The sequence below is a fragment of the Ambystoma mexicanum genome, chromosome 4q (assembly GCF_040938575.1).
Source record: "Ambystoma mexicanum isolate Mex_15411 chromosome 4q, UKY_AmexF1_1, whole genome shotgun sequence".
NCBI lineage: Eukaryota > Metazoa > Chordata > Amphibia > Caudata > Ambystomatidae > Ambystoma > Ambystoma mexicanum.
The window spans coordinates 680,195,150-680,222,796 of NC_090928.1; the positions used below are offsets into that span (position 1 = coordinate 680,195,150).

General features: G+C 47.3%; 1 protein-coding gene across 1 annotated transcript in view; it reads right to left on the reverse strand.

Annotated features, from left to right (window-relative positions):
- Positions 1–27,647, reverse strand: part of NAPB (NSF attachment protein beta) — a 411,568-nt gene that overhangs the window by 27,581 nt on the left and 356,340 nt on the right. The window contains exon 10 of the mRNA XM_069608266.1: positions 26,138–26,188. Coding sequence (XP_069464367.1) covers positions 26,138–26,188 — 51 coding nt within the window. The remainder of the gene's footprint in view (positions 1–26,137; positions 26,189–27,647) is intronic.

Here is a 27,647-nt window from a genome sequence, read left to right on the forward strand (position 1 = left end):
TGTTTGGATTAGATTTATTGTGCAATCTAATCTATACTATTCACTGTTCCCCCGATGGTGTATACCTTGATATTCCCGCTCACTGAGAACACAAGGTGCTGGCGGTATTACAAGAAATTACACATTCAAACCCTGGGGACCGGGCTGGCACTTCCTGTCTGCGACAGGGGCTGTTGGACCGAGTGCCAGTTAAATAATGATCAACCCATACAAATGATAATGGATATATGGTTAATGCTGAGCCAGTTAAAATCCCTGAATCCTGCCAAGCTCTTACCATGTGTACCTCAGTATCCTATTTCACAACAGGTTGAAGGTATTCACCCTGTAATAGAATCCTTTCTCTAAAAGGGTATCATTGCACCAACCTGCAGCTCCTGCAATACTCTGATTTTACCTACTAAGATGCCAGGTGAAGAAGTTTATCATTTCATTCAGGACTTGCGTGCAGTTAATGCAGATATGCAACTGGTTTTTCTAGTGGTACCTGATCCAGCTACCATTTTGGCATGTATTCATATAGCCAATTATTTCACTGCTGTACATTTGTGTTCAGCCTTTTTCTCCATACATTCTGATAGTCACTATCCTTTCACATTTACCCATAAACCAGCTCAGTAGATGTTCAATAGGCTTCCAATGGGGTATGCTGAAAGCCCTACCCCATTTTCTCAAATTTTAAAGAAGGATCTTGATGCTGTACAGTTTCCAGGAGGGTTGACGCTGGTGCAGTATGCAGATCTGCTCCTAGCCTCCCACCTCCTTGAAAGCATGTGAGGAAAAAACTCACTCATCCTGTTGAAAGAGCCTGCTGATAAGGGTCACAAGGCAACTAAAGACAAATTACAGTTGTGTCTGTCCAGTGTGCGATACCTGACCAGGAGGTTTCTGCTGAGGAAACATATCCGTCCCAGGAGTGGATTGCAGTGATCCAGAAAGTCCCTAAGCCCCAGGGGGTACATCGGGATGGTCAGTTGCATCAGTAGTACATTATAGCTTCCTACATACTGAAGTAGTTGGAAATAGACCATAAATATCAATTTTTACCAACAAAATCATAACCATTGAACAGAAATATCTGGAAGGTAACCCCCACTTCCCCCCCAAAAAAAAAAAGAATAGATGACAAATGTTTCACATAGTACAGCAATCGTTCCCACCCCAGGATCCATCATAAGAGACACAGGTTATGGCATTCAAAACAAACATAGTAGGATCAGCATCTCCTGGGGAAAATTCACAAATAATCCCAAACAGAGTACACTGCACTTTGTCCCCCACAGCGTGGCCTATTCACCACATTCCCTTCACCTGGAGAATCGATCCGCACTAAACCGCTTGAGGCTATGAATCTCGTGAATCACCCAGCTTTTCCAAAATGGCCCCCATTCCTCATTAAACGTAGATAAATCGGGCGACATATGTGTTAATTTGTCCATAAAGTATGCATCTCCCACTTTTAACAGCCAATCTGATTTAAAAGGACCCACTAGCTGTCTCTGTTCTTGAGCCACTGCCAGTCAGCCTGGTTGTCAAAGGGCCTCCCACATCCCAGGGAACTGATATTCATCACAATCCTTGTCAGCAATATCCATCAAAACAGTCAGGGGATACAACTGCAGGAGAACCCCTATCCTAACAAGTATTTTATCCAACTCAACAACTCCGCCAATAAGATCTGTATCGTTGGGCATGTCCACCACATATGAGCATGGGCCCCACTTGCCCATACCCTCTAACATTTAAGATGTACCTGGGATTCCTACCTCTAGATATAGTCTGTGGATCTCTATGCCATCCCTGAAGTACTTTAAAACTATGTTCCATAGCATGGATAGAGAGGTTGCCATGGAAGGGGAACTCTGTATATTTTATCCCAAAGAGCATTGGGTGTATCCTTATTGTACATCAGAGTTCAATAACTCTTCAGACTGTCTGCGTGCTAAATCATCAGTAACAAGAATTGTATACATTTTTAGAAACCATGCCCTTCCTTGTTGTACTTGCATCCAGACCTTCACAAAAGGCGTGAAATCTTTTGCCAGACTTGTCCTCCACTTGGGGTCTGAAAAATGTCCCTCTTATACAAGTTAATCAAAACATTGCTTTACCGTATTTTACCAACATCTTCTGAACCTTGCTATAATCTTTAAATTCCCCCATCTGAAAAAAGAAGGCACCATCTCAAGTCTAGCGTCCAACCAGGACAGCGTAGCCAGCAACCCCAACCTTCCCACTTCAAGGAGGAGGTCCCCCATAAAGAACTCAAAGGCGATGACCAAGTGGAGAACTCCCCGTTACTGGCTATATCTTTCCACAGCATCAACAACACATCCAAAGTAGGGTAACTTCGGACCTCCGGGGAGACAAGGTAATGTTAAAGTGAAAGACTTGTTTTTATACCGCACACAGGTGCCACTTGCGTGGTGTCTCGGTGCTCTGGTGGTTCTGTGAAAAAAAGGAGGTGGGCGTAGGTTAGTAGAAGCGGGAGAAAGAGCAAGGGAGCTGTGATGTGCTGTTGGCAGCTTCAGTTTGGATGTACCATTCACTGAGCTTGGGTGGGAGATTCGGGAGGCGGAACTCATGTGGCGTTGTGCAAGGTTGTGTGTGCTATGTCTTGTTGCAGTGTTGTGAAGTGTGTGCGGTTTGCAGTGCTGATGAGGTCTGGTTGCTTTAGTGCAGTATGTGAGTTGTATGCAGAGGGATGATTGTTACTAACAGTTTGGGTTGTTAGAGCTGTGGCTGATCTTCAGCTTTTACAGTTTATTAGTTGCATCTTCCCTTCTTCTGTGTGCCTTTTCTAGTTGTATTGGTAAAGTTGCCTCTTGGTGAAGAGATCTTGCGCTACAAGTCTAAACAGGAGACCATAACAGATCCCCAACCGTTCTCTGGGTGAGCCACCCAATCCTCAAGAAACATTCGGTAGGCGCCAAGCTATCACTTATATGTTCCAATAAGACTAAGTTGGACAGTCATAGTACGTAACAAAACAATACAAAAATAATAAAAATCGGGAAAACCAAATTCCCCATTATCCTCTGGGAGAGTAAGGTTACTTCTCTTAATCCTTGGCTTTGTAACCTGCCAGACAAATCTAAAGACCCAAACGTTGATTTCCATAAAAATGCTGTCAGCGGGTGTGTGAAGTATAGTGAACAGAAAGAGAAGCCTCTGTAGAATATTCATTTTGACCGCCGTCATTCCACCAAACCAAGAAAGGGTCAACTTTGACCATCTTGCCAAGCCACTCTTCATAACTTTCAAGATCAGGACAAAAGTGAGATCGTAGAGAGCCATACGATCCCTAGGGATAGTAATCCCAAGGTATTACATTGCACGATTTTCTAAGGTATTACCACACAGTTCCTTCCCCTCCCTCTTACCCCATTCCCACAAATGAAGGGCATAATGCAAGCTTCTGCCAACATTTTGAGACCCACTATCTTTCCGTTAGCCGTAATGGTCGACAAACTCCGGAAGCGTCTCTCTAGGGTTATTTAAATAAATAAAAATATGATCCACAAATAAGGGCAGTTTAAACTCCACCCTCCCCACCCCCCCCCACATTCAATACCCATAATGTTACGGTTCATCCCAATGGCCACCGCCAGGGGCTCTCTCTAGAGCATACAGCTAGCGGTTACGGGACATCCTGGTCTAGAACCTCTAGACAGTTGAAGGGGCTACAACACCATTCCATACACCGCTATCTTAGCAGTGTGTTGATCATACAGGGAAGCCACCCATCTTCGAAGTTCTCACCGAAATGGTATCTCCCCAAAAGGTCCTCCATAAATTCCCACTCAACACTGTTGAACACTTTCAGTCAAGAGAAAGCAGGGATGAGCTGGGGTTCGTTCGCCGAGCTAAATATATAAAGTTCAGAGTCTTCCTCAAGTTATCAGAACCCTGCCGCTCCCGAAACAAACCCCACCTGGTCACCATGAATAAGGGATAGAAGAACAATGTCCAATCTAGAACCCAGCAAATACAAAGAGGTGATGGCTGGAAGGTTTAGACTTAATCTTTACCACTGGCAATGCTCTGGGCAACCCTCCAGACCACCGTTCTTCGCCTGCCAAGCCATTACAGAAGGGAAAGATCATATGCAAATCAGGCTTGGCCCCACCCCAAAAGGGGCAGTCCAGCCCGAACTGCTAGGCCACATCCCTTCTGCACGAGACCACAAGCATCCCCAAACATGTTTCGCCCTTGTTGGGGCTCATCAGTGAGGAGTAGCTTGGGTCTCTAGGCCCAGCAGGCACGGGACCCACGTCTGGGCATACCCGTCCCACTCGGGGTGACATAGCAAATACAAAGAGGTGATGGCTGGAAGGTTTAGACTTAATCTTTACCACTGGCAATGCTCTGGGCAACCCTCCAGACCACCGTTCTTCGCCTGCCAAGCCATTACAGAAGGGAAAGACCATATGCAAATCAGGCTTGGCCCCACCCCAAAAGGGGCAGTCCAGCCCGAACTGCTTTAGCAAATTCCCCCGAAGGACTTTAGCAAATGTTTTCATATCCATATTAAAGAGGGAGATTGGTCCATAGGCAGAATATCATTTTCCCTCCGGGACTAAAGTAATGATTGCACCCATCATGTATCTTGGTAAGGCATCCCTTGTCAAAATACTATTAAACAGTCCCATCAGCAAAGGGTCAGAAGAGAGCTAAAGAGCTTATAAAACAGGACAGTGAAATCATTGTCAGGAGTTTTTCCACTATTCATATATTAATAGCAGCAACAACTTCTATCTCTGTTATAGGGGAGTCCAAAGGGGAAGAATTCTCCTAGGCTAATCTAGGACTGTCCAAGCTAATCAGAAAAATAGTCTGCCGAACACCCCCTCCCCGCTCAGACTTATATAATATTCATATATCTATCTAAACTCCTCCCCTATTTCCCCATCCTCAAATCGCAATTGACCTGCATTGTTTCTAATAGCATTCACCATTCTAGAAGTCTGATGTTCCCTTAATCTCCACGTCAAAATTCTGTCTGCGGTCACCCGCATTTCTTGGTAGTTCTGTTCCAAGAATTTTAATTTCCAAACCATCTCATTTAATAAGAGCCCTTAATTTAGCCTTCGAGATCGTTAGAAACAGCCAGGTTCAGATAGATCCTACCCTGAATGCCCCCCCTTCCCCTAGTCTGCAATTGTTCAATTTTAGCTATTAAATCACATTCTTTCTGCTTCTTTTCTCATTTCCGATTAGACTCAATTCCCATCAACACTACACGTATCGTGGCTTTAAACCCTTACCAATGGGTGGTAGGGTGACCGTCCTTTAAATATTACTTGATTTTCAACACCAACTCTGTTCCTACATCTTTATCTTCTAAGAGAAACCTCCCTCTGGTACCCCCTTTACCTGGCATACCTATGTTCACATGAACCAAACTGTGGTCCAACCACGGAGGGCGCACAGATGCATCTCCCGAATCCCAGTTCTCAACACTAGGAATTAGGACAAGATCAATTCTAGAAAACATGGTGTACCACAGAATAATGGGTAAGGGGGAGGAGGGAGGGGAGCCACTTTAACTGCTTCATAAGCTGCTAATAACCCCCTCAAACTTTTTCCAAATCCCTCACCTGATCCCTTGGGACATGAGTAACACTCGTCTTAGACCTCTCTCAGCAATGGTCTAACACCATATTAAAACAAGAGCTTGAAATTATTAAGAGGAACAGTGAAATGGAAGACTAGGTATTCCGTCCCCCTGACATGCACCTACATGCATTGAATGCACCAAACGAAGGGTGTGCCTCCCCTGTACTCACTAATAACAGGAGAGACTCACTTGAAGTGGTAAATAAAATCTTACAAGGCATCTCACAAATAAATAAGGCCTGCAATTTCTCGCCTAGAAGAGATAGCCCATCTGCTGGTCGGGAAAAACAGTGGACGCCTACAGCGTCCAGCCACGAGGCACAATCAGGTGCAGGTCGGGCCATCTCATACCACAATCCGTTGTACACTCCGAAAAATGCCGCGTTTAATGAAGAAAAAGCAGAGTGTCCGGCCTCAGCCAGTTTAGCATGTTCTCAAGCTCGGGCTCCTCAAAGGCAGGACACACTGCAAATGCGGTCAAACAATTTCAGAAGCGCTAATCACAAGAGCGCACACAACGGAGTGGCGAGTGACTTTTATGCTTCCAGTTCTTCCTCGTCTGAGACCCGTTCCACTGTCTCCTCAATTATAGAACGTGTCTTTCCAAAAGTCAGAAGATTCAAAGCTCAATTACATACAGAAGACCGTCGCTCAAACGTCAGGCTGGATGCGAACGCTATTGAAGACCTACAATTGGTTTTAATGTCATCAACAGGAATTTCGATTGCCCCCTTCCTAAAGCTCTATGAGCAACTGAATGACAAAGTGAAGGACCTGATGAACTCAAAACTAATTAATATTGAAAAAGATCTGAATACCGAAAGAAAGGAAAATGGGGCCTCAAAAACAAAATCGACCTCTGCGTTGGCAACATTAATAGAACAGAAAGAAAACAACAAATTGGACAAAAAACTATTGGCTGAGATTGCCAAAGAAGCACTAAGTGTGCTAAAACATCGACAGGTGCCGACCCAAGATGTAAACAAGCGAGACAGGTTGGAGCCTCAAGGTTCCCAAAAAAACGACAATGTGCAATTGTCCACAGAGTCCCCTGTCTATACATCTGTCAGTAACTTACATAAAGACACTGGAGTCCCGAGGCCTCAAATCATCTCGGAAACTACAAAGACCCTTGGTGAATCCACAGAAGTACTAAAAATTACATCAATAGGCTCTAGTTGCCCAGACTCAAATACCTTGACCAGTTCTATGGGTCCTCCGACTCATTTAGTGCCTGTTATCTTGTGTAACCAGGGCCTAACATCTGACTCTGCAAACACTATGCAGAAGGCTCCGGCCCTTGGTCTGAGAAAAACGATGGACGACTCATCCGAACAATCGAATTTTGTCAGCAGCTTGGAAAGCAGCAAGAGCGTACACAATCCCACGATGTTGGATCCGCAGAGACCTTCAACATCGGCAATTACACCGGATATGGGTGCCCCTTGTGTGTCTGCAGAGATCTTAATGCCACAAACAGCCGAGCCGAAAAGTCAAATATTTGATATATTTAAAGGAACGGCACCCCAGAAATCGGGTGCAAATGTACCCAATTGAGGACAAGTTAAAAAACGAAAAACCTAAAAACAAAAAATCAAAGACTTGGAAATAACTCAAGGAAATTTCTCCGGAACTTAAAAACTGTCAATGTCACTGTTAATAACACCCTTACAGAAGACAGAAGCTCTGTAAAGAAAAAAAATCTTCCTATTGCCAATGCAATTGTAAAGAGCAAGGGACCAGAACCGTCTTCTGAACCTGCTGATGAACCTTCCATCAACCTTATTAATCTTTCTGTGTATGAGGATTTAGACTCCGAGGAAATGGCTTCTGAGACGGGAGAGGTTGCTTTGGTACCTGCCCCTGAACTGCAGGCCTTAGAATCCGAGGAATTGGTCTCTGAGATGGCTGAGGAATCGCCGGCATCTGTCCCAGAACCACAGAAAATAAACGGTGAAAACGATCCGGTTCCCACTCAATTACCGCTTGGTGCCTCAAGAATATGTATTTTACTCAAAAAGACCACTGCACGGGACGAGTCGCAGGCTGTCCCCCTGAGCCCTATTTTTAAAACTTTGGAGGACAGACGCAAAGCCCTTGTGCAATAGTGGCCAATGCCTAAATCAACGACTGAGAGGACTTCAGAGTTGAAAGAGGGCTCGCAGACTCACGGCGACCCGAAAGGAAAAACTTGTGATGGGCATGATCTTAGCAAAGAGAACAAAATCAGATCAGAACTGGCCTGAAAAGAGACTCAGAATGCAGGTCTTGCCTCAGATCGAAGGAAACGGCACCAATTGAACAGGACGGAAAGAAGATGCAGTGAAAAAAACGCATTACCTCAAAGTCCGGCTAGAACGCATAGAAAACGGCGATAATCTCATCTTAAACCACACAAACGTTCTATGCCTATTCCAACCTGTGCCTTCCCTTAGAACAATTTGCTCCGACGACATCAAGACTGTGGAATTTAAAAATGAGGATCAAAACGATAAAATCATTCTTCATTTTAGATCCAGAATCGTCAAGAACATTGTAATGGACGCTGCATCTGCACTTATGTCCATGGGATATGAGGTCTCAGAAGTGTTTGAGAATGGCAAAACAGATTATAGGTCAGAAATTCAAAAACCTAAATCTGTTAATGCTCCTCGGGATTCGACTTTTTTTAACAGAGCCACTGAAATCGCCTCGTACCAAACCTCAGAAACAATCAGAGTGTGAGCCGCATCCACGCCTTGGCAACGAGAAGACGCAATCACTCTGTAGTGCCTCTGGGAAGGACTTAGGGAAATTCACTAAAGATGACAACATCGAAATTACCATCAAAGGCGTTTGTGCTATGGAAACAAGCTGTGATGTCTTGCCAAGTCCAAAGGATACCAGAGGAGTGCAAAAGGAATGGTCTTGGCTGGCGGAAGCCTTATGTAGACCCTCAAGACGGTAATGCCAGGTTGTAGAGGAGCAACTAGAGTTCAGGATCAGATCCTGGAACACTAGGGGCTTCTCCCACCTATTGGAAGAACCCTGGCTGGACGTGTTGATGTGGTCTGCTTCCAGGAAACTTGGCTAACTACTTGTCCTATCGTGGACGCCTATGAAGTTGCTTTCAATCCGGCTTTTAAAAAAACCAGAGAAAGACCCATGGCAGGCTTGCTGACACTCGTAAAAAAAAGCTCTAGGTGCCATATTATAAACACCACAAACGTGTCTCCCTTCATACAAGTGTCAACTATAGCCTCAGTAGGGCCTAGAACTGGTAATGTGGCTCAATTTAATCTTTTCAACATATACTGGAACCACACTCAGGCTGGGACTTTTTCCTTCATAGATCAAGTTTCATCAACAATCGACGATCTACTGCTCAAAAATGAGTCAAACAACATAATTATATGTGGAGACTTGAACATCAACTGTATGGCCATAAGACGGAAAAATAATGAAGTCCTCCATGCATTGAATAATGTGGTCACTAAATGGATGGCGGAAATGGAGGCTGGAGCTCTGGTAATGTTAAATGGAAATACTGCCGGCGATATACCGGCCAAACCAACGTGGAGAAGACTTGCACAGAACTCTATCTTGGATTATTTCTTCGTCTCAGAAAAGATTCACCAGTCCACTTTGTCTTTTGTGGTAAAGCAGATGATTCCAAGTGATCACGAGATGATAATTTTAACCTTGCGAGTTGCAAAACGACCATCTGTTAAATGATGGAGCCATCGGATCCTGGTTGAGCCAGAGTGAGGCTATCACTCAACCCTGATGAGGTCTCTAAAATCTCAGAAACATTCATCAAAATTGATCTTTGAGTGGAATACGCTCATCTCCTACAATTGTTTGTGGAAAGAAAAAAAAAAAGGGATCGAGAAACCCTGGGTTTGTAAACAAACATAAATTTGATGTTGAGGTCTTGAGGAGAAAAAGGGAACTTTGCGCCACTATTAGACACATAAAATCCAGTGATTCCACAAATTTCTTGCAAGAAAAACGTGCTGCAAAACAGAAATATAAAAACTGGACAAGATCTCACAAGGCCCTAATGTTCCAAAATGATGCAGAAGTTTATTAAACAGCGAGGGTGCTCCTCAATCTGCGCTGATGACAAACAAGATATCAGAAGCAGGGTGGTCCTCACATTTCAAAAATCTGTACAGCAAAAAAGGGAAGTGGTTGTCCCCCACGACATCAAACTTAACAAAATGGGACCAGACTTTCACTAAAACTGATTTGCTCCAGATAATTTAGAGCGCCAGTGCCTCAAGGGCCCCTGACCCGGACGGCCTGAACAACTTTACTATAAAGCAAGATCCAGAACAATGGGCAGAATTTTGTGAAGAGCTCTATACCCGAATTTGTAGAAGCTGTAAAACTCCAAATTCTTGTAAGACTGCAATAATAGTCCCTAACTTTAAAAAAGGAAATCGCCTTGAGCCCAAAAATTATCGACCGATAGCCCTCCTGGACGTGCTAGGCAAAGTGTACGCAACTATGCTCCAACAGAAACTGTCACGATGGATTGTTGATAACAACCACATTGATGTACGACAGACGGGCTTCATGAAAGGGTTCGGCTGTGGCCTAAACCTTTTGCTAATAAATCTGCAAAAGATGGAAGCCATCCGATCTGGGAGAAAGGTCTACTTAGCCCTGATAGACTTCTCCCATGCTTTCGATTCCATTGACCGAGAACTACTGTGGACAAAGATGTCAAATTGGGGCTGTCCTGAAAGTCTATTAGCTGCCATCCACACTGCTACTTCCATCAGAGTGCGCCTCGATCAATGTGGATCTCTTAAAGAGGCAATTAACACCTTCTGTGGAGTTAAACAGAGCTGCCTGCGATTATATTTAACTTGTTTCTCTCAGATATTGGAATCGCCATCAATGAGCCCCGATCCTTTTCCCCAAAAATACATGGCTCTGCTCTAAGCTGTATGCTGTATGCTGACGATTTAATCTTGTTAGATACCACTCCAATCGGCCTCCAGCGTAAAATGAATGCAGTGGAACGTTATGTGGAAACCAATGGTTTGCACATTAATAACACAAAAAGCAAAATATTGACACTGCAAAACCTGCAAACGGGCCGCCACCAGAAAAACAGCAAATTTAGATGGCATCTCGGAAAGGAAAAACTCACCACGGTGGAAACTACTGGATACCTCGGCATGCAAATTAACACAAACCTAAATGACAGCCCTTGAATGGAGACTGTGAGAACGAAATGCCCACATTTTGCTTCCCAAGGACTGATCCTAAACAAAAGATATGGGAAGTTTTCGCTCAAGCCAGTGATAACCTTTTACCAGCAGAAGGTTGTCCCAGCCCTTATATATGGAGCCGAAAATGCTTTTGGATGCCCAGTCGAATTCTGGTCAACCCTAGAACACATTTTTTGGGTGAAAATCTTACACCTACCAAACAGCATCTCGACAGCCTGCCTACGCTATGAGTTAGGCTTGACATCTATTGAAGCACGAATCACGTGGAATGCGCTGGCCTTATTTAGGAAAATCACGTTGCCTGACGCCTCTCCACAATTTAAAATACTGAGCAAACCTGGAAATGCCAACCCAGACTGCCCATTAGCCCTGTGGTCTAGGAAATGTGAAGAGCTCCCGACTATGTATGAGACCAACATCAAAACGCTTCATGACAACCCGGATCTGGTAAAGAAAAAGATCTGGGATTTAGACTGGATCCAAACCAGTGAAGACCGAAGGATGTCCAAAATAATGAAGGATGCCCCCAGCGAAGCAAGAGCGCGCAACAAATTGCAAAATTATGTGGTCTTATTCCCAGACAACAGGAAGAGGGCCATATATATGAGATTCCGCCTAAACTTGTTTAGAACTAAAGATTGAACAAAGCACTGGGCTGGAAAGGATAAGTCCAATATCGTTTGCAGATTTTGTAAAGTCTGCGATGAAACGCTTAAACACCTCGTCTTATTCTGCCCCTTCTTTAGACCTCTAAGAGCAAAACTTCTTGGACAATTGATAAATAAATACCCACTGAGGGACGTCGAAGAATGGTGGCAGCTGATGTTTATGGGCTCAAATACAAAACTGACAAGGGTGTTAACCCTTTTTTTGCATGAGATTGAAAGGAGTCTTGAGATATCTGATATCAATGTATAAGGATACTAGGGCAGTCTCCAACATGGCTTAGTTTTCACACGAAGCATACCAACCACTCTCCGACAAGGCGCCTTTGGTACAATAGACTAGAATCCTGGCAAATGAATGGAATTCAATCTCATGCTTATGTTTTGATTTGTATCGAGTATGGAGTAATTTTGATGTGTTTTTTAAAGATTTGTATAAACCAATAAAATAAATTAAAACAAGAATCCCCCCACCCCACTATGACAGTGCCTTCCGCAAACAACTAAAGGTGCAATGCACCACTTCTTCCCAAAAATTTAATTGGCCTGACGCTATCGTTACCTTGGCTCCATGCACAGTCCTCTTCAAAAAGCGAAAATGGCCATCACGGTCACACACAGTCTTTTCCACCAGAAAAGTGCATCGATTTCCCATCACAATTGCCACTCCTTTTCATCACCAGAGGCAAATCAAACGTTTCCTATGCCACCACCCTTCAAAGGCGGCTCCCGGCACCTAACCAAATTATAACACATCTAACCTCAGTCTCTTAACCCTCATAATCAGTGACCTTTTAGAAGGCAAGTTCAACCCTCTAAGATGAAGTGTACCTAAAGGGAGGTCTAGCATCACCCCTCCCACCCCAATCATGGCTGGGCTAGAACAAGTTTTCTAAAACCCCATGAAATGCCCCTTTGACATAGAATATCTCTTAGTGTAGATTGCCAATTTCTCAATTACAGTACAATTTCCGGAAACACGAAACAATACAATACATCCCCCCTAAAGATCCATCACCCTTCCCAGGTTCTCCCACCCCATACAAACGGGCATTCGACTATGCACCCCCCCATCCAGTAACCAGAGCCAAACTACCAGAGGGTCCCCTACCCCCCAGATCCGACAACACATAGATCAGGTGAAATGCCCCCATACAACCCCTCTCAGAAACCAAAACACACACCAAAGCAACTAAGCAACACCCAAAAACCTCCACCTCATATTCCATTTAGAACCGGTGGTATTCAGGCCTTGCTGAAACTAAAAATCATCCTCTGGCCAGGAAGGGCCCTTTAAGCATCTACTACAGAGAACCACTGTTAAATATTCAACAGACCATTCCTATTAGTCATATACTCCCCATAGGAGCGAACTATTCCTATTCATAAACATTTCCTAGGAGATGGAGTATTGAACTTCTTGGATTTCCTTGCCCCAAGCATCTTTCTCATTCCTTGTGTGAAAAACCAGAGGGTGTTTCAGAGCCTAGTCCCCAGGGATCCCATACTGGCATGAGAAGGGTCAACGTTTTTCGGTTCCCCCACCCTGGGGGTGGACAAGCGTGGGACGATCTCCTGGGTAGGGGGTCCTTAGGAAAAGCACCCAATGGTGAGACATGGTATACCCCCTTTTTCACAACCCATTTAACCCCTATCTCTGCTTATTTTATGGGAAACTACGACTTACATAATTCCTCCCCACTTTACAAAAGTACTACACCAAGGAAGATGAAGCTAGAAGGATTATCTCCTGTGACTTGCATTGCTCCTGTAACGAGGCCAGGCATAGTCAGGCACGTAGCACTGCCTGTGAAGATAAAAGGTGGCAGCACAAGCACACTTTGAGCGAGGCTGGGTATGAGAAGGAACAGCTCTTCCGAGGCCTAGGCAAACCCAGCTGTGGAACGTGGAAGGCCAACGGGCTGATCAACAGTTAAGAGGATCAAGAGAAAGCCAGGCAAGATGTCCACACTTTCGGGAGGCTGTGATTGTTCGGAGAGCAAAGCCGAGCGCACGGAGGAAAGAAACCTTCAATTTGCCAGAAAGCGGCCCGCAACCCCCCCTGGGTGAATGGCAGAGTTGAGGAGGAGCAAAACGGGTGCAAAACAGGTGTTGGTAACGGCCTTGAACTGCTAGAAAGATGAAAGAAATCCAATTAACATAGCCAGTGAGTTATCGAGGGAAACAAAGGTCTGGTTGATGTTAAAGGGAAAGTGACTAATTTGAAAGTTGAAGTTTGCGCGTGTGCCGATAAAACGCAGATGAAAAGAACAATTGTTGAAAGACAAGGATACAAAGTAGCAGAGTGGTTCTGCGAGAGGAAGTCACATATTCAAAAGCCTCTGTGAAATGTTTTGAATTGTGAAAGATATTACAAGCAGAGACCATAGGAAACCGCGAGAAGGAAAGCAAGTTGAATAAGAGAAGAGCGACATTTGTGAACCGTGAAATATGCCAAGAGGGCAAAAGTGAAATATTAGAACATTGGGAAAAGGCCAAGAAGGCAATTGAAAGAATAAGAACTACAAGTACCAAGAGGCACTGGCGCTGCAAGATAAGATTGTGAATTGAAAGATTGTTGAAATAGAGGTCGAAGTGGTCATGCAGAGGTCCATGTAAATTACTTGCAGTTTTGAAAGTCTTCGACAGTGGAAAGATTCAGGAGGTAAAATGTGGGGACAGGAAACCCCAAGAAGGGAAGACAGGCTCCAGCCCGGCAGAGGGAAGCCTGTGCAGAACTCTAAGAAATTGAGAATATATGAACTGAGTATTGATGGCAAGGCAGGCGAAGCCTAAAGAAGCGATTGAACTATCAGAAGTTAAAAGCCTAAGATTGAACTGTTGAAGAGTACCAGTGCGCCAAAGTGTGCAAGACTGAGAACTGTGCCATCCGCCCATCCTTTGTTTTTTGAGAGATTCTCTATACCCTGTGGGGAAGGGAGTTGGTGCTGAAGCCATTCTGACATTTCCTTTCGAGACACTAATTAAATTATGTATTCCCTTAACACATTTGTTGTTCTAAGAAGGAGGGCAAGGTTAGGTTCACTTAGTATAGGCCTTTTTAGTTTGACCAGACCGACTTGGGCATATTTGTTATTGTTTAATGGTCGAGATTACTACCATTTAGGGCCAGTTAGGAATTCTACCATACCAATCAAAAGTGTAAATGAAAGGTTTTCGAAAACAAACTTGCATCCATTGTGTCTGTGTCTACGGCTAGATACCATGCCTTCCTCACACTTTGTTCTTTTCTGGGTCATTCAAACTCCCCACAGCATCGTCACTACTCATTAATTCCTCCACAACTCTCTGTAAGGAAGAAGTTACTTACCTGTAACTGTTGTTCTCCAGCATGGGTCTGGCATGGATTCACATGCTCATGAATATTCCCCGTCAGGCTGGGAATCCTCGGTATAGAAAAAAAATCAGTATCAGTTTCGTTTCTGATCTGTCTTTCTTAGTAGGAACCAATCACGGGTCTCTGGGTCATACTGCCCCCAGCCAATGACTGCCCTCCCCCTAAGCCCCGCCTCTGGCAGCCATCCTCAGATTTGGTAGCACGTAAAGTGGCAGTATGACCAAGTGAAGAGCCGCAGAGGGGTAGGCGGGAGAGTTCGCATGTGAATCCATGCCAGACCCATGCTGGAGAACAACAGTTACAGGTAAGTAACTTGTTCCTTCTCCAGCATGGGGTCTGGCATGGATTCACATGCTCATGAATAAGAGAATACATAGCAGTACACACATGCACAACCACAGGAGGTGGCAACAGGCTCAACATTAAGCAATACAACAACTCAACATTAAGCATCTCTTACCTCCTCACCAGGCTCACCTTAAGTGAACAGGTTGCACAGCACTGCTTGGCCGACCCTGGACTCCTCCCTGGAGTCCCGATCGACGCAGCAGAATCTTGTGAAGGTGTGCGTCGACCTCAACGTCGCAGCCCTGCAGATGTCCAGCAGGGGCACATCAGACAGGAACGCCGTGGTAGCAGCGATCGCTCTGGTCGAATGGGATCTCGGACGGCCGGGCAACGGTCGGTTTGCCAACCGGTGACAGTGCATGATGCAGCCGGAGAGCCATCTGGAAATGGAAGTCATCGAGAGAGCCTTCCTTTGATTCACAGTCCCAAAGTTCACAAACAGCTGTGATGTCTTCCGAAAACTCTTCGTGCGGTCCACGTAGAACTTCAGCGATCTAGCTACGTCCAGCGAGTGCAGAGTCCTTTCAGCCGGCGATGAAGGAGACGGGAAGAAAACAGGCAACCCCAAGGGTTCGTTGAGGTGGAAGTCAGACGGCACCTTGGGCATGAAGGAGGGGTGCATCCTAAGCACCACCCTCGTGTCGTGAAACGTCAAGTATGGCGGCTTGCAAGATAGGGCCTGGATCTCTCCCACTCGTCGTGCGGAGGTGATGGCCACGAGAAACGCTGTCTTCCACGACAGAAACTTCAACGGTGCCGAATGCATAGGCTCAAATGGGGCCCCCCCATGAGCCTGGTCAGCACCACGTTGAGCTCCCACGCCGGGGCAGGGGCCTTCACCAGCGGGAATGATCGGAACACTCCTTTCATAAATTCCTTCACCAGTCGATGAGACCACAAGGACGCCCGTCCCGTAGTTCTGGTGTATCGTGAGATGGCGGCCAGATGTATCTTGATGGAAGCGTGAGCTAGTCCAGCCTTGGCCAATGACAGTAGGTACGGCAATACTGGAGGGGCCGTAATCCGCAGAGGGTTAATCCTCTGTGCACGGCACCAGACAGAGAACCTCTTCCATTTATGCCCGTAGCACTTGAGAGTTGAGTACGCCCTGGCCTTTGCAAGAACCGCTCTGCAGTCGGCCGGGATGTCGTACCCTGCAAACTCTAGTGCTGCAGGAGCCGGGCCTGCAAATTCAGCGACTCCGGGTTGTGGTGAAAAATGGCACCTCCTTCTCTGGAGAGAAGATCTGCATCCGTCGGCAGCTTGACTGGTGTGGACGTTGATAAGTCCAGAAGGTCCGGGAACCAGATCTGTCTCAGCCACGCCAGTGCGACGAGGATCATTCTCCACCGGGACCTCTTGAGCTGGTTGATGAGCCGGAGCAGCAACGGCAGCGGAGGGAACGCATAAAGAAATAGGCCGTCCCAGGGGAACGAGAAAGCATCGCCCATGCTCCTCGGCTGGGGCAACCTGCTGGCGAACCTCCGGCATTTGGAATTCGTCACCGTCGTGAAGAAATCGATTTGGGGTTCGCCCCAACGTCGGAAGAGTCGATCCACTTGATCCTGGCGTAGTTCCCACTCGTGGCATGAGCGCAGCTCTCTGCTGATTGAGTCGGTGATCGTGTTTTTTATTCCTGCCAGATGAAGAGGCACCAGAAACATCCCTTGGGAGACAGCCCAATGCCACAGATCCTGGGCTTCCTTGGATAGGGCAGGGGATCTGGTTCTGCCCTGCTTCCGGATGTAGAACATCGTGGTGGTGTTGTCGGTGAAGATCCTCACCACCTTGCCCTTGAGGGACGGAAGAAAAGACCTGAGGGCCCAGAACACTGCGCGGAGCTCCAAGATGTCGATGTGGAGTGACTTCTCCTCCGGGAGCCAAAGGCCTCTCGCGTGAAGATCTCCAGAGTGCGCTCCCCAACCTTCCAGGGAGGCATCCGTCGTCACCGTCACCTGGTGAGCTGCGGTCTGAAAGTCTGTGCCCGCCGACAGATGAGAGCGGGTACCCCACCACCGGATCGCCTGACGGAACGTCTCGTTGAGGGGGATCCTGTCCTCGAAGCTGCCCGTCAATTGGACCCAGCGGGCGTCGAGGAACTCTTGTAAGGGGCGCATCCTAAGCCTGCAAAGGCGCACCAGATAATTGCAGGAGGACATCATCCCGAGGAGGGACTTGATAGATCTTACCCTGTCCGCGGCCAGCAGACGCTGCACCTTGCCCAGAATGGTCCTGGTCCTTTCCTCCGACGGCGAGGCCAGCCGCGCCACTGTGTCGAGCTTGGCTCCCAGAAACAGGGCGACTTGCGACGGAACTAGGTGGGACATTGGAAAGTTGATGGAGAATCCCAGGTCCGTGAGCAGCTGGACGGTCTTCGCAGTGTGCTCCACGGCAAGCTCCCTTGTCCTTGCCCGGATGAGCCAGTCGTCCAGGTAGGGGTAGACGTGGATCCCCTGTAGGCACAGCCGCGCCGCCACCGGTGCGAGGCACTTGGTGAACACCCTGGGTGCCGACTTCAATCCGAATGGAAGGGCCTTGAACTGGTAGTGCCGCCCTTGGACCACGAACCTGAGGAACTTTCGGTGTCTTTTTAGACTGGGGATGTGGAAGTATGCATCCTCCAAGTCCAACGACGACAGGAAATCGCCCTCCTCCAGCTGTCCCAGCATGTGCTGGAGCGTGACCATCCGGAACTTCTGTGCCTTGATGTACTTGTTCAGTCGTCGCAGGTCCAGGATGGGGCGCCATCCTCCTGTCTTCTTTTTTACGAGGATGTACCTTGAGTAAACTCCGGAGCCCCGAAGCCTCTTTGAGACAAGCTCGATGGCACCCTTCTTGAGCATCGCCCTTACTTCCAACAGTAGTTGAGGGATGTGATTTTCCTTCCTGGCCACGGGTGGAACGCAAGGGCACTTCTGAAACTCGAGGGCGTGCCCTTGGGCCAGGGCGTCCAGCACCCAACGGTCGGTGGAGATGGACTCCCACACGCTGACGAACCTCGCCCGCCGGCCTCCCACCGGGGTGCTTCGGCGGGGGTCCGACCCCGCGGTCGGTTCAATCTTGTTTGGAGGCCGCCTTGCCTCCTTAACCTCTCGGTCGACGACGGGCAACACCTGACTTGCCGCGTCCCCTGTAGGCTTCCTGGGACGAAGATCTTGCCGCTTGGTGGTACGTGGAGGAGCTACTGCCGGATCCCTTGGAGGCACCTTGTCTGCCTCCGGAGCTCCGAAAGGACGGCCATCGTTGTTGGAGCACTCCCAGTGGCCGGGCAGTCTCCGTGTCTGTCTTGATGGCCTGAAGGGACTGATCAACCGCCTTCCCAAACAGGTTGTTCCCGTCGAAGGGCATGTCCAAAACCTTGGTTTGTACGTCCTGGCGGAAATCCGTCGCCTTGAGCCATCCTCGTCGTCTCAGACACACGCCGTTGCCCAACTGACGGAAACCGGTGTCGGTGATGTCCGTTGCCACCGTGATGGCATGGTCCGAAGCAATCTCACCTTCCTGTAGGATTTCAAGGGCCTTAGCCCTTTTGGCGTCCGGAAGGAAGTCCAACAGAGGGGCGATTTTGAACCACAACTCCCTGTCGTAGCGGGCTACGATAGCCAGGGCGTTGGCCGCCTTGATAGTCGTTGCTGCGGATGAGATGACCCGTCGTCCCATCGTGTCCAGCTTCTTGCCCTCGCCGTCCGGCGGGGAAGTTGATGTCGAGGCCGATGCCCCCCCAGCTTTCTTCTTTGCCGCTGCCAAGACTACCGAATCCGGGGTAGGTTGCGCCCAAAGGCACAAGGGGGCAGCGTCGGGGACCCGGTACTACTTCTCGTACCGGTCCCTCTTTGCCGGCGCCGTGGCAGGGTTCTTGAGGAGGGCGAGCCCCACATCCCAAATGTCATCAAGAAGTGGTACGGCGAGGACCGTCTTCCTTTTAGCCTCGCGCCGTTGTTAAAGGAACCCTTCCTTCTCTTCTGGGCAGAGCTGGGAGAGCTCGGATGCCCTGGAAATCATGGCATGAAAGGATCCAATCTCGTCGGGCGGGGACGCCCTAGCAGGGGGCGACGGGGGACACGTCCCGTCGTCGCCTCAGTCGTCATCTGTACCTTTATCATCCCCGTGGGTAGTAGACCGGGGGGAGGGCAGAGCAGGCTGCAGAGGTGGGAGAGGTGGCGTAGGATGCTTTATGCGGTGGACTTTCCGAAGGTCCCGGCTCTGGTTCCCCCATCGGGTCTGGCTCAGGTACCTTCGTCAGGGGGAGGGGGCAACCTTGTCCTTATCTCCGAGCAGAAGGACTGAATCGCTGACAAGATGGCCGCTGAAGTGTCCTGCGGCGCCGGAAACGACGGGCGCGCGGGCTCTTGAAGAACCTCGTCGCGACAGTTTCTCTCGTCGTTGCCCTCGTCGGGATCCCTCCCGATGGGCTGGGCCTCTTCCACAACTTCGATGAGCTCTTCTTCAGAGGTCGTGTCCGTATCCACGATGGCCACCTGCCCCTCCCCCACCTTTTCCAACGAGGACTTTGTGGGGGTCTTCTCAATGGGCCTGAAAGACTCCCTCCGCGGTGGTAGGGAGACTCTGGGTCCTGAGGTCGCCTCCACTGGCGTAGCCTCCACAGGCTGAGCCAGGGCCACTGCGACATCCTCAATCGAGGTCTTAGCAGGGTGAATTAAGGCCATCGTCACCTTTTGTACGCCTGCGGCCTTCACCTTGGGGGGAGGGTCCGAGCCTCGCTCCCCCTCTGCCGGAATCTTCGAGATCGACTGGGGCCTCTCCAGAAGCTTCGGCGGGTTCTCTGACTTCCTCTTACCCGAGCCAGAGCATTGGCTCGTGGTTGATGGCACCGGGGAGGATGCGCCCTGCCTGGCAGCCAAGGAGCCCGACCGTTCGGCGCTCCCGGTGCCCACGGACTTGCGGTGCTTGGCCTTTTGTTGGGCCCCCGTCGCCGGGGCGCCCTCACAGGACTTAGAAGACCGCTCTGACTTTTTTCTTCTTCTCGCCTGACGGGCTCTTCCCTTCCAGCCAGTTGGCGAGACGGAGGTGACGATCCTTCATGGTCCGCTCCGACATGTTCCCACAAAAGGCACAGTCCTTCTCCGTGTGCGTCTTGTCCTCATGGAGACAGTAGAGGCATAACGAATGCTCGTCCTCCTTGAAAACATTCTGAAGCTGGCATCGAGGGCAGGTCCTGAACAGCTTCCCGGGCGTCGAGCTTCCTTTCTCCTGGGCCATGTCCGGGGTAGGCCTCGGAACTTCTGGAATCCTCCAAAAGCATAACTCGATGAAATCTTCACCCTTGAGGGGCATAGAAAACTCCGAAACGGATCCCCGTTGATTGGATGTAGAAACGGTGGAGCTTGAGGCTCTATTGAACCGAAAAATGAGAACAATCTCCTGAAAATGCGCGAAAACACAGCAAAAGTTCGAGAGCTACAGCACGAGGACTCCCAACACTTGAACGTGCGGTAAAAATCTGAGGATGGCTGCCAGAGGCGGGGCTTAGGGGGAGAGCAGTCATTGGCTGGGGGCAGTATGACCCAGAGACCAGTGATTGGTTACTACTAAGAAAGACAGATCAGAAACGAAACTGATACTGATTTGTTTCTATACCGAGGATTCCCGGCCTGACGGGGAATATTCATGAGCATGTAAATCCATGCCAGACCCCATGCTGGAGAAATTGGCTTCCGTGATCAAGGTACTTCATGCCATCATGCCATCAAATTCAAACGCAATGGAGAACAGGAACCCCCATCTGTACTTCACCCGTTCGCATAACCAGTGCGTGAGGATGGACCATTGCTTGCGCCCGTTAGGCGGAAACCTGTGCAGTTCCCTCTGGGACCACTGCAAAAGATTTAGGACTACAGGTGTTTGGCAGTAAATCCACTTGGTAGCAGTCTGTACCACACAGATTCACTTGGTAGCTGTGGCTGAGCAGTCAGACCTCTCTCAAGAAGAGTTAGGCAGTATGTGGAGTATACAACATAGGGCAATTCTACACAGTAAGACAAGCAAACACGCAACAAGGCTTCGGTGTAAAGATATAAAGGTATTTATTTATAACGACACATCTATAGAAAACACTCTGGCACTAATACGGCAAAACAACTTCAATCGCAATTACTATCAGAAAAAGATCAATCCCCCTAACAATAGTTCGACAAGTCTAGGTTCAACGGCTTCAGTTATTTGCAGACAGAGGTGTATGCTTTAACCTAGATGGCACTCTAGTATTCGTTAGGACGGGAGAGGAAAAAGGCGGGTTAAGAAATCAACTCGATACCAATACTTGTAAGAACAAAGATGCAAGGCAAGAAGACAAGAACCACTGTAGATTCCCAAGTTCAGAGGCCAGGCCCACTCGGAGAGAGGCAAGGCGATATGTCCCAAAAAGTATCTTAGTGGAAATGTGCTTCGAGTCTTTGCCGCAGATTGTTATAGGCAGATTGGACCAGTTCAGAACAAAACGTTATAGAAGCTTGGAGGCGACCCTATGGAGAGGCGAGGATTAAGACACCCCACTCTATCCGGCAACAAGGGAAGCCAGGCGGACACAATACCTTGTTTGTGGAGAGACAGCTCCGGCGGGGGCAGTTGTTCCTGGTGGTGGGTGCACGTCCAGTCTTTGCCAAGAGAAGAGATGATCTCGTTGTCGAAGGAAAGTTGAAGATCGTTGCACCACCAGGGAAGAGACCAGCCGCGGAGTGCTCCGTCACAAGGCACCACCTTTTGGTCGTGGTACAATGGTAGTGGATATCCGGTTGCCGAGGTGCTCTGCACGGGCAATTCGACCACTGCGTCCTGGAGCGAAGAAAAAGCAAAGGTGACTGGTTGTTCCCACCAGTCAGGGGAAGAGACTCTCCGGCAGGGAGATCTCCTCTGTCGTCGGGAAGTGGTGCGTCGGTTCAGCAGGGCTCCACCGGAGGTGTCGTCGTTGCAGGTCGGCTCAGCTTTACCCTCGTCAGATTCTCAGGTCCTGTGGCGACTTCTGAAGATCCAGTTCCAAAAGCCCTGCTTTTATGCAGAAAACCCCCATTCATTCAGCCTAGCTGTCACTCAGAACACGCTAAGTGGTGAGCGGGGAGGCTCACCACTTGGGCCAATCACACCAGAGTGCGACCGGAGTTGGCAAGGCAACCCAGTCCAGGGTGCCTAAACCCCCTCCCACACCTCCTGTGGTAACCCAGACAGAATGGCACCACTTTGGAGGGTCTCTGTACAGAAGCCCGCCAAAAGTGGAACAAAGGGCTCAACCTTTGGTTTAGGAGTAACAGAGACGAACACAGACGACATTTTAAAAACCGAGTTCTGGCAGAAAATACCATCCAACAGACTTATTTAAGATAAGTAAACGGGTGGTATGTTAGAGATTAACCAGGAGATTAATCGAATTACCCCTACTAGTATGTCCACAATAGGATGGTTTGTACTAGTCCTGTTAGTAAATTTAGGTCTAGTAAAGCCAATGGTGACTTTACATGCCCGGGGAGACAGTAGTCAGTCCCCGGGTATGGAGCCTATGATGGAGGTCCGCTAGGACGCCCCAGTGTTACGGCACGTAGGGTGCGGGGTAACACACATAGAAAAACATAAGACCCTATGGAGTAAAAGACCCCATAGCCCATAGAACACATTGACAATCAAAGGAATTACACACATTCATGTCCAAGAGTGAGAGAAAAAAAGAGTCTCACTCTTGGCAGGATGGAAAAAAACAAACTCCAGAAATCCAGCAAAGCTGCTGGGGGACTCACTAGGTTATGAAATTCAGCCTTAACAGAGAATTCTCCCTAACAGCGCCTTGCGCGTTTGTACGAGAAAAGGTCTTGATATATGGATATCTTTGAAACGCCAAAATCCACTGGGCTGCGAGACCTTTCCAAATAATAATGGAATCTCATCAATACAGAACGGGGTCCCCTGCCCCATCCACCAGTTCTGTGAGGCCTTTCTATAGTCTCTGCGGCCGCCTCTTCCTTTCCAAACAGGGCGTTCACTATGTTCCGAACAGAATTCTCAACAGCCTTGGGGGATTCACCAACTTCCTCTGGAATTCCCCAAAAATCTGAGATTGCGCCTCTCTGGTTTCAAAGTCATCAATTTTGAACCGCATGTCATCTCCCGGTCTTTCCAATTCAGATATCCTAACATCCATCTGGGTCTCTAGAATATCAAAGGTTTGGTTCGCCTCAAGAGACACCAGAAAAGGCCCTTAGGCTCATGGACCCACATGCTCCAGCGTCCTTGTGGAATACACACCAACCCCTCCACTACAACTCAGGAGCGAGCAAACCGCAGGGCTTCCTGATGTAGGCTTCCTCTGTCATATGCATGTCGACCATGAAAAATAGACTACTGGAGGGGCCCTGGCAAGTGCGTTAAATATACTATATATCAACATAAACTGCCCGTGGTCCTGAATCCAAGGTGACAATCACAAACTCCTTCAGCATTGGTCAAGGGTCACTCACGCGAGCAGCCCAACATCTTCCTTCACATGCAAGATGGCGGCCAATGCACAGGCATCTCCTTATGGCACTCCCTGGCTTACACATGCTCCTCTGCCACCACCCACTCAGACCCCTCAGACTTTGTAGCTCAGCCTCACTCCCTCTGCACAGCAACACCGACAGTGGCCTCAGGAGGAGTTCTGCATCCTCCACTATGGCCTGGTGGCACTCCAATCACCCCGTAATGTAGCTAGAAGGGGAAGGCAAGATGGAGCTTCACCAAGAAGCAGCCATCTTGTCCGCGCCCCCTGCTGGTCTCACCTGTACAAATACTTCTTAAAAGAAATTAAATTTATTTCAAACATGCGTTCCTGTGTTTTTTATTTCTCTTAATTTTAATTAACATCTCTTCCTTATTTGGTCCTGATAAACCAGAAAAAAAGATTAACAAAAAAGCATGGACCGTATGTATGGAAGGATGCTGCAAATGAAAAACCATGGGTAGTCAAAGTGGCAGGCTTCATGAATGCAAAGTGCTAGGTTGCCGTGAACCACACATATTGCAATCTCATGCGAGATGCAAGGTAACCTAGGAGGAAAGTACATTTCAAACCTACCTTGCAGCTTGCATACAAATATATACATCATTTTGGTCTACTCTGGCAGGATACAAGTCGAGGGTGCATGTCAGGCGAGTGGACTCAATCTCCTTACTATTTTTCAGGAGGGGACTCCCTCCCCCATATGCAAAGAGGATAATTGCGTTGAAACAGACAATCACAGATAGTAAAGGCTAATATGTATTTGTATTAAATTTTATATAGCGCGAAGCGCTATATAAATATGTGACTGAAACAGTCCAAATCCTAAAAAGGATCTCAACTGTTGGTCAGTTGCTCAATTCCACCAATTAGCACCCCATACTTACATACCACACCTCATTCCTACCACACTAGACGATAAAATGTTTTATGGCTTTTTCTGTGTCTCTCACTCTCAACCCTCCACCACATAATACCAGTAGATTCAGTGCTTTCTATCTCCTTACGTCATACAGAAAAGTGCTCTCACCTCACACTTTTCCTATTGAAGAAGTGTCCAATAATGTTTTTCAAGAGATTTACAAAAAAGTTAATTCTCCCAAGAGGCTAACATGGGTTGGGAAATGTTGGTGGGATTTTACACTGCCTGGAATCATGAGACACTCATTTTAAGCCCTATTGACCTAAAAGAAGCAGTCCACCTGTTGGAAAGTCTTCAGATTTCCTAAACCCCTTCCCTCCTACCAATTTCACCAACAGTGCACAGTCATCTGAGTATGCCCACAGAGTTCTGACACCTGCCTCTACACTCCCTCCAGCAGATTAACCCACCAAAGAACTGGAGAGATTTCCCAACAAGCAGGGACGTATGACTGTGACACATTACTAACTCAACCCTTCTACTCTCCACTACGTGTTGTGAAATCGTGAAGTTTCTCCATCTACATGTCCCCTAGGAATTTTGTTTTTGCCTTTTACTCATCCTCACCACTCCATCTCACACATACAAAATAATATGGGCCTTATTCTTGCATTTAGTCAGGAATGATTTTAGACAATGTTTAATTAATTTCCCTTTTAGAATCTGCACTCTTTATTTGCCTTTGAATTGTTAAATTGCATTAAAATGAACACAGGAGGCAAACAACTTTTTTTCAGCCGTAAATAGCAGAGTGGTTGGTGGTGGGAGGATAGCAGGAGCATCTGGATGACGAGATACCTAAAGTACAATTTAAATGTAAGGGCCTTTACCTGTTGCAACTAAAGGCGTTTGAGTCATTTTTCAGCCATTCTAGATGGTTTCATATTTCCTCGTAAGCACTGGGGTTCTGGTCACAGCACTTTATACATTCTCAAAAATCAGTATTGCAAGGTAAAATAACCATTGTGAAAAATCTATTGGCCGTTTGAGGTGATTTCAGCAGAGCCACTTATGCCGCCAGTTGCTACAGGCTGTATCCTACAGCCACCACTCGATGGTAGTGTCATCAGGGAACAAAGCTACTTTTGACAATGGCAATTGAAATACATTTTAAGCCTTAAAAAGACCCACATTTCCTAACATTTAACTTATTTAGGGGAAAGCAGGGTAGTAAACCTTTGCAAGTGGGTGATAAGTGTGGCAACCTGCATACCCCAAACAGTGAAACAGATTATTGCAATTCATGACGACATCCACCTTGGCCCAGTGTATGGGCTGTTTGAGAAGAAAAAAAAACAGCCTCTCAACTGAATAACAGAAAACCCATTTATCATATACATTTATATGATACACCTCACCAAACATCTCCAGATTAAAACTGGACTACCAACGCCACTGTATGATCTACATAGCCCTTCATAGATAAGGAGTTGAAAGTTTCTTAATATCAGTTATAGTAATCTGTCAAAAGCAGCCCCAGAAACAACAGACAAAAAGTCAAGATTATTGACTACTCACTGCCTCTGTGTAAGCTTCAATATTCTGCTCTTCGTGTGCTTCCAGCAGTTTCTGGGGGGGGGAAAAAATCATTACACTGTCAGACTGAAGAGGATTAGATCCTCCCCCTCTTTGATGATATACAGGCGAAAATGTCATTGAAGGCATGTGCCCTGCCTTCCTGTCTAACATTGTAAAAGTCAGACACATTGTCCATTGAGGCAGCCAGGTTGCCCTTATTATACGCAGGTAGATTAGAAAATAGTTGACACTGCACACATGTTTTTAGGACAACATAAACACTAAGGCATGCTTACATTGCGCACAACATAATTAACACAAAATATAGATTTCTGATATACAATATAGGTCAGCAAAAGGCAGTTTTGTTGCTCAAAATGAATGTCGCATCATGCATTACAGATGGCTATAGGCCTTAACTCTCATGGAAAATTAAAAGTGCTGGAAGCACAGAAATGTAGTGCCGTGTGCAACCTCAAAAAGGGAGTGCTTAGGGAGAAGCCAATATGCAGTGATTCAGCAGTTTAAATATCAGAATATATTATTTTTCAACAGTGTTGTTTACAAATGAAGCTGGCATAAAATCAAGAGAAAAGATAAGCCAGGCCAGGTAACGATAGAAAGCCAGACAGATTATCTATGTCATGGACACAGTGTGCTAAGAAGTCTGAAGCAATGCGTCATTCTCAGAACTGCTATTTTCTAGTTCTGTGATTTAGAATATGTGGAAAACACTTAGGCATGATGATTAGCATAAATGAGGTCATTGTGACAGAAAAGGATCATGCGTTTCAGGAAGTGTTATTAAATCATGACGGATGAAGAAATGCATTGAGCCTGTAATCTTGTCAGCCTGTAAGATGGGTGATTAAAAAAAACATACTACCGGCTAGTCGTTATCTGTGTCTATCCTTTGCACATCATGGGTTCCCTCCCAGCGAGGCTGGCAACAGGAGATTATCCTAATAAATGGACTCTTCAACAAGACTACCTACTCCCAGAATCTACTCTGTTGGGTCGTTCCAATGTTTTAACCTTCCCTTCCCCCGGATATCCATCCTCGCCTCCTCCAACCACGATGGGGCTTGACAACCGCTTCAATGGACCTCGCCCCCATTAACAAAACATTTGTGGGGAAACAAGTTTCACTTAAGGAGCATTAGCGTACCAAACGCAAGGGCAGGAAGGTAAGTTCACCTTGCAAAGAGCTCAACAGTGCAGAAAACTGGAAGATTCTTGACATTTTCCCCAGCTGCTCCATCATCATCATCATGAGTGCCCTGCAGCTGTAGCTGTCCACCTGTGCATAGGGGTGGACTGGGAAACAAAACTGTCCCGAGAAATGTTTTTCAAAGTGGCCTCATAAAGTTACAAACAAACCCAACCCTTTTACATACAGCTTCACGGGGCTCTCCCACAAGAACATTCAGAAAAAAATTGTCCAGATAGCTAATTTTAAAGCGCTTTTGCCCCTACATAGAGATTAAAAGGTACTTAAAACATTGACAAA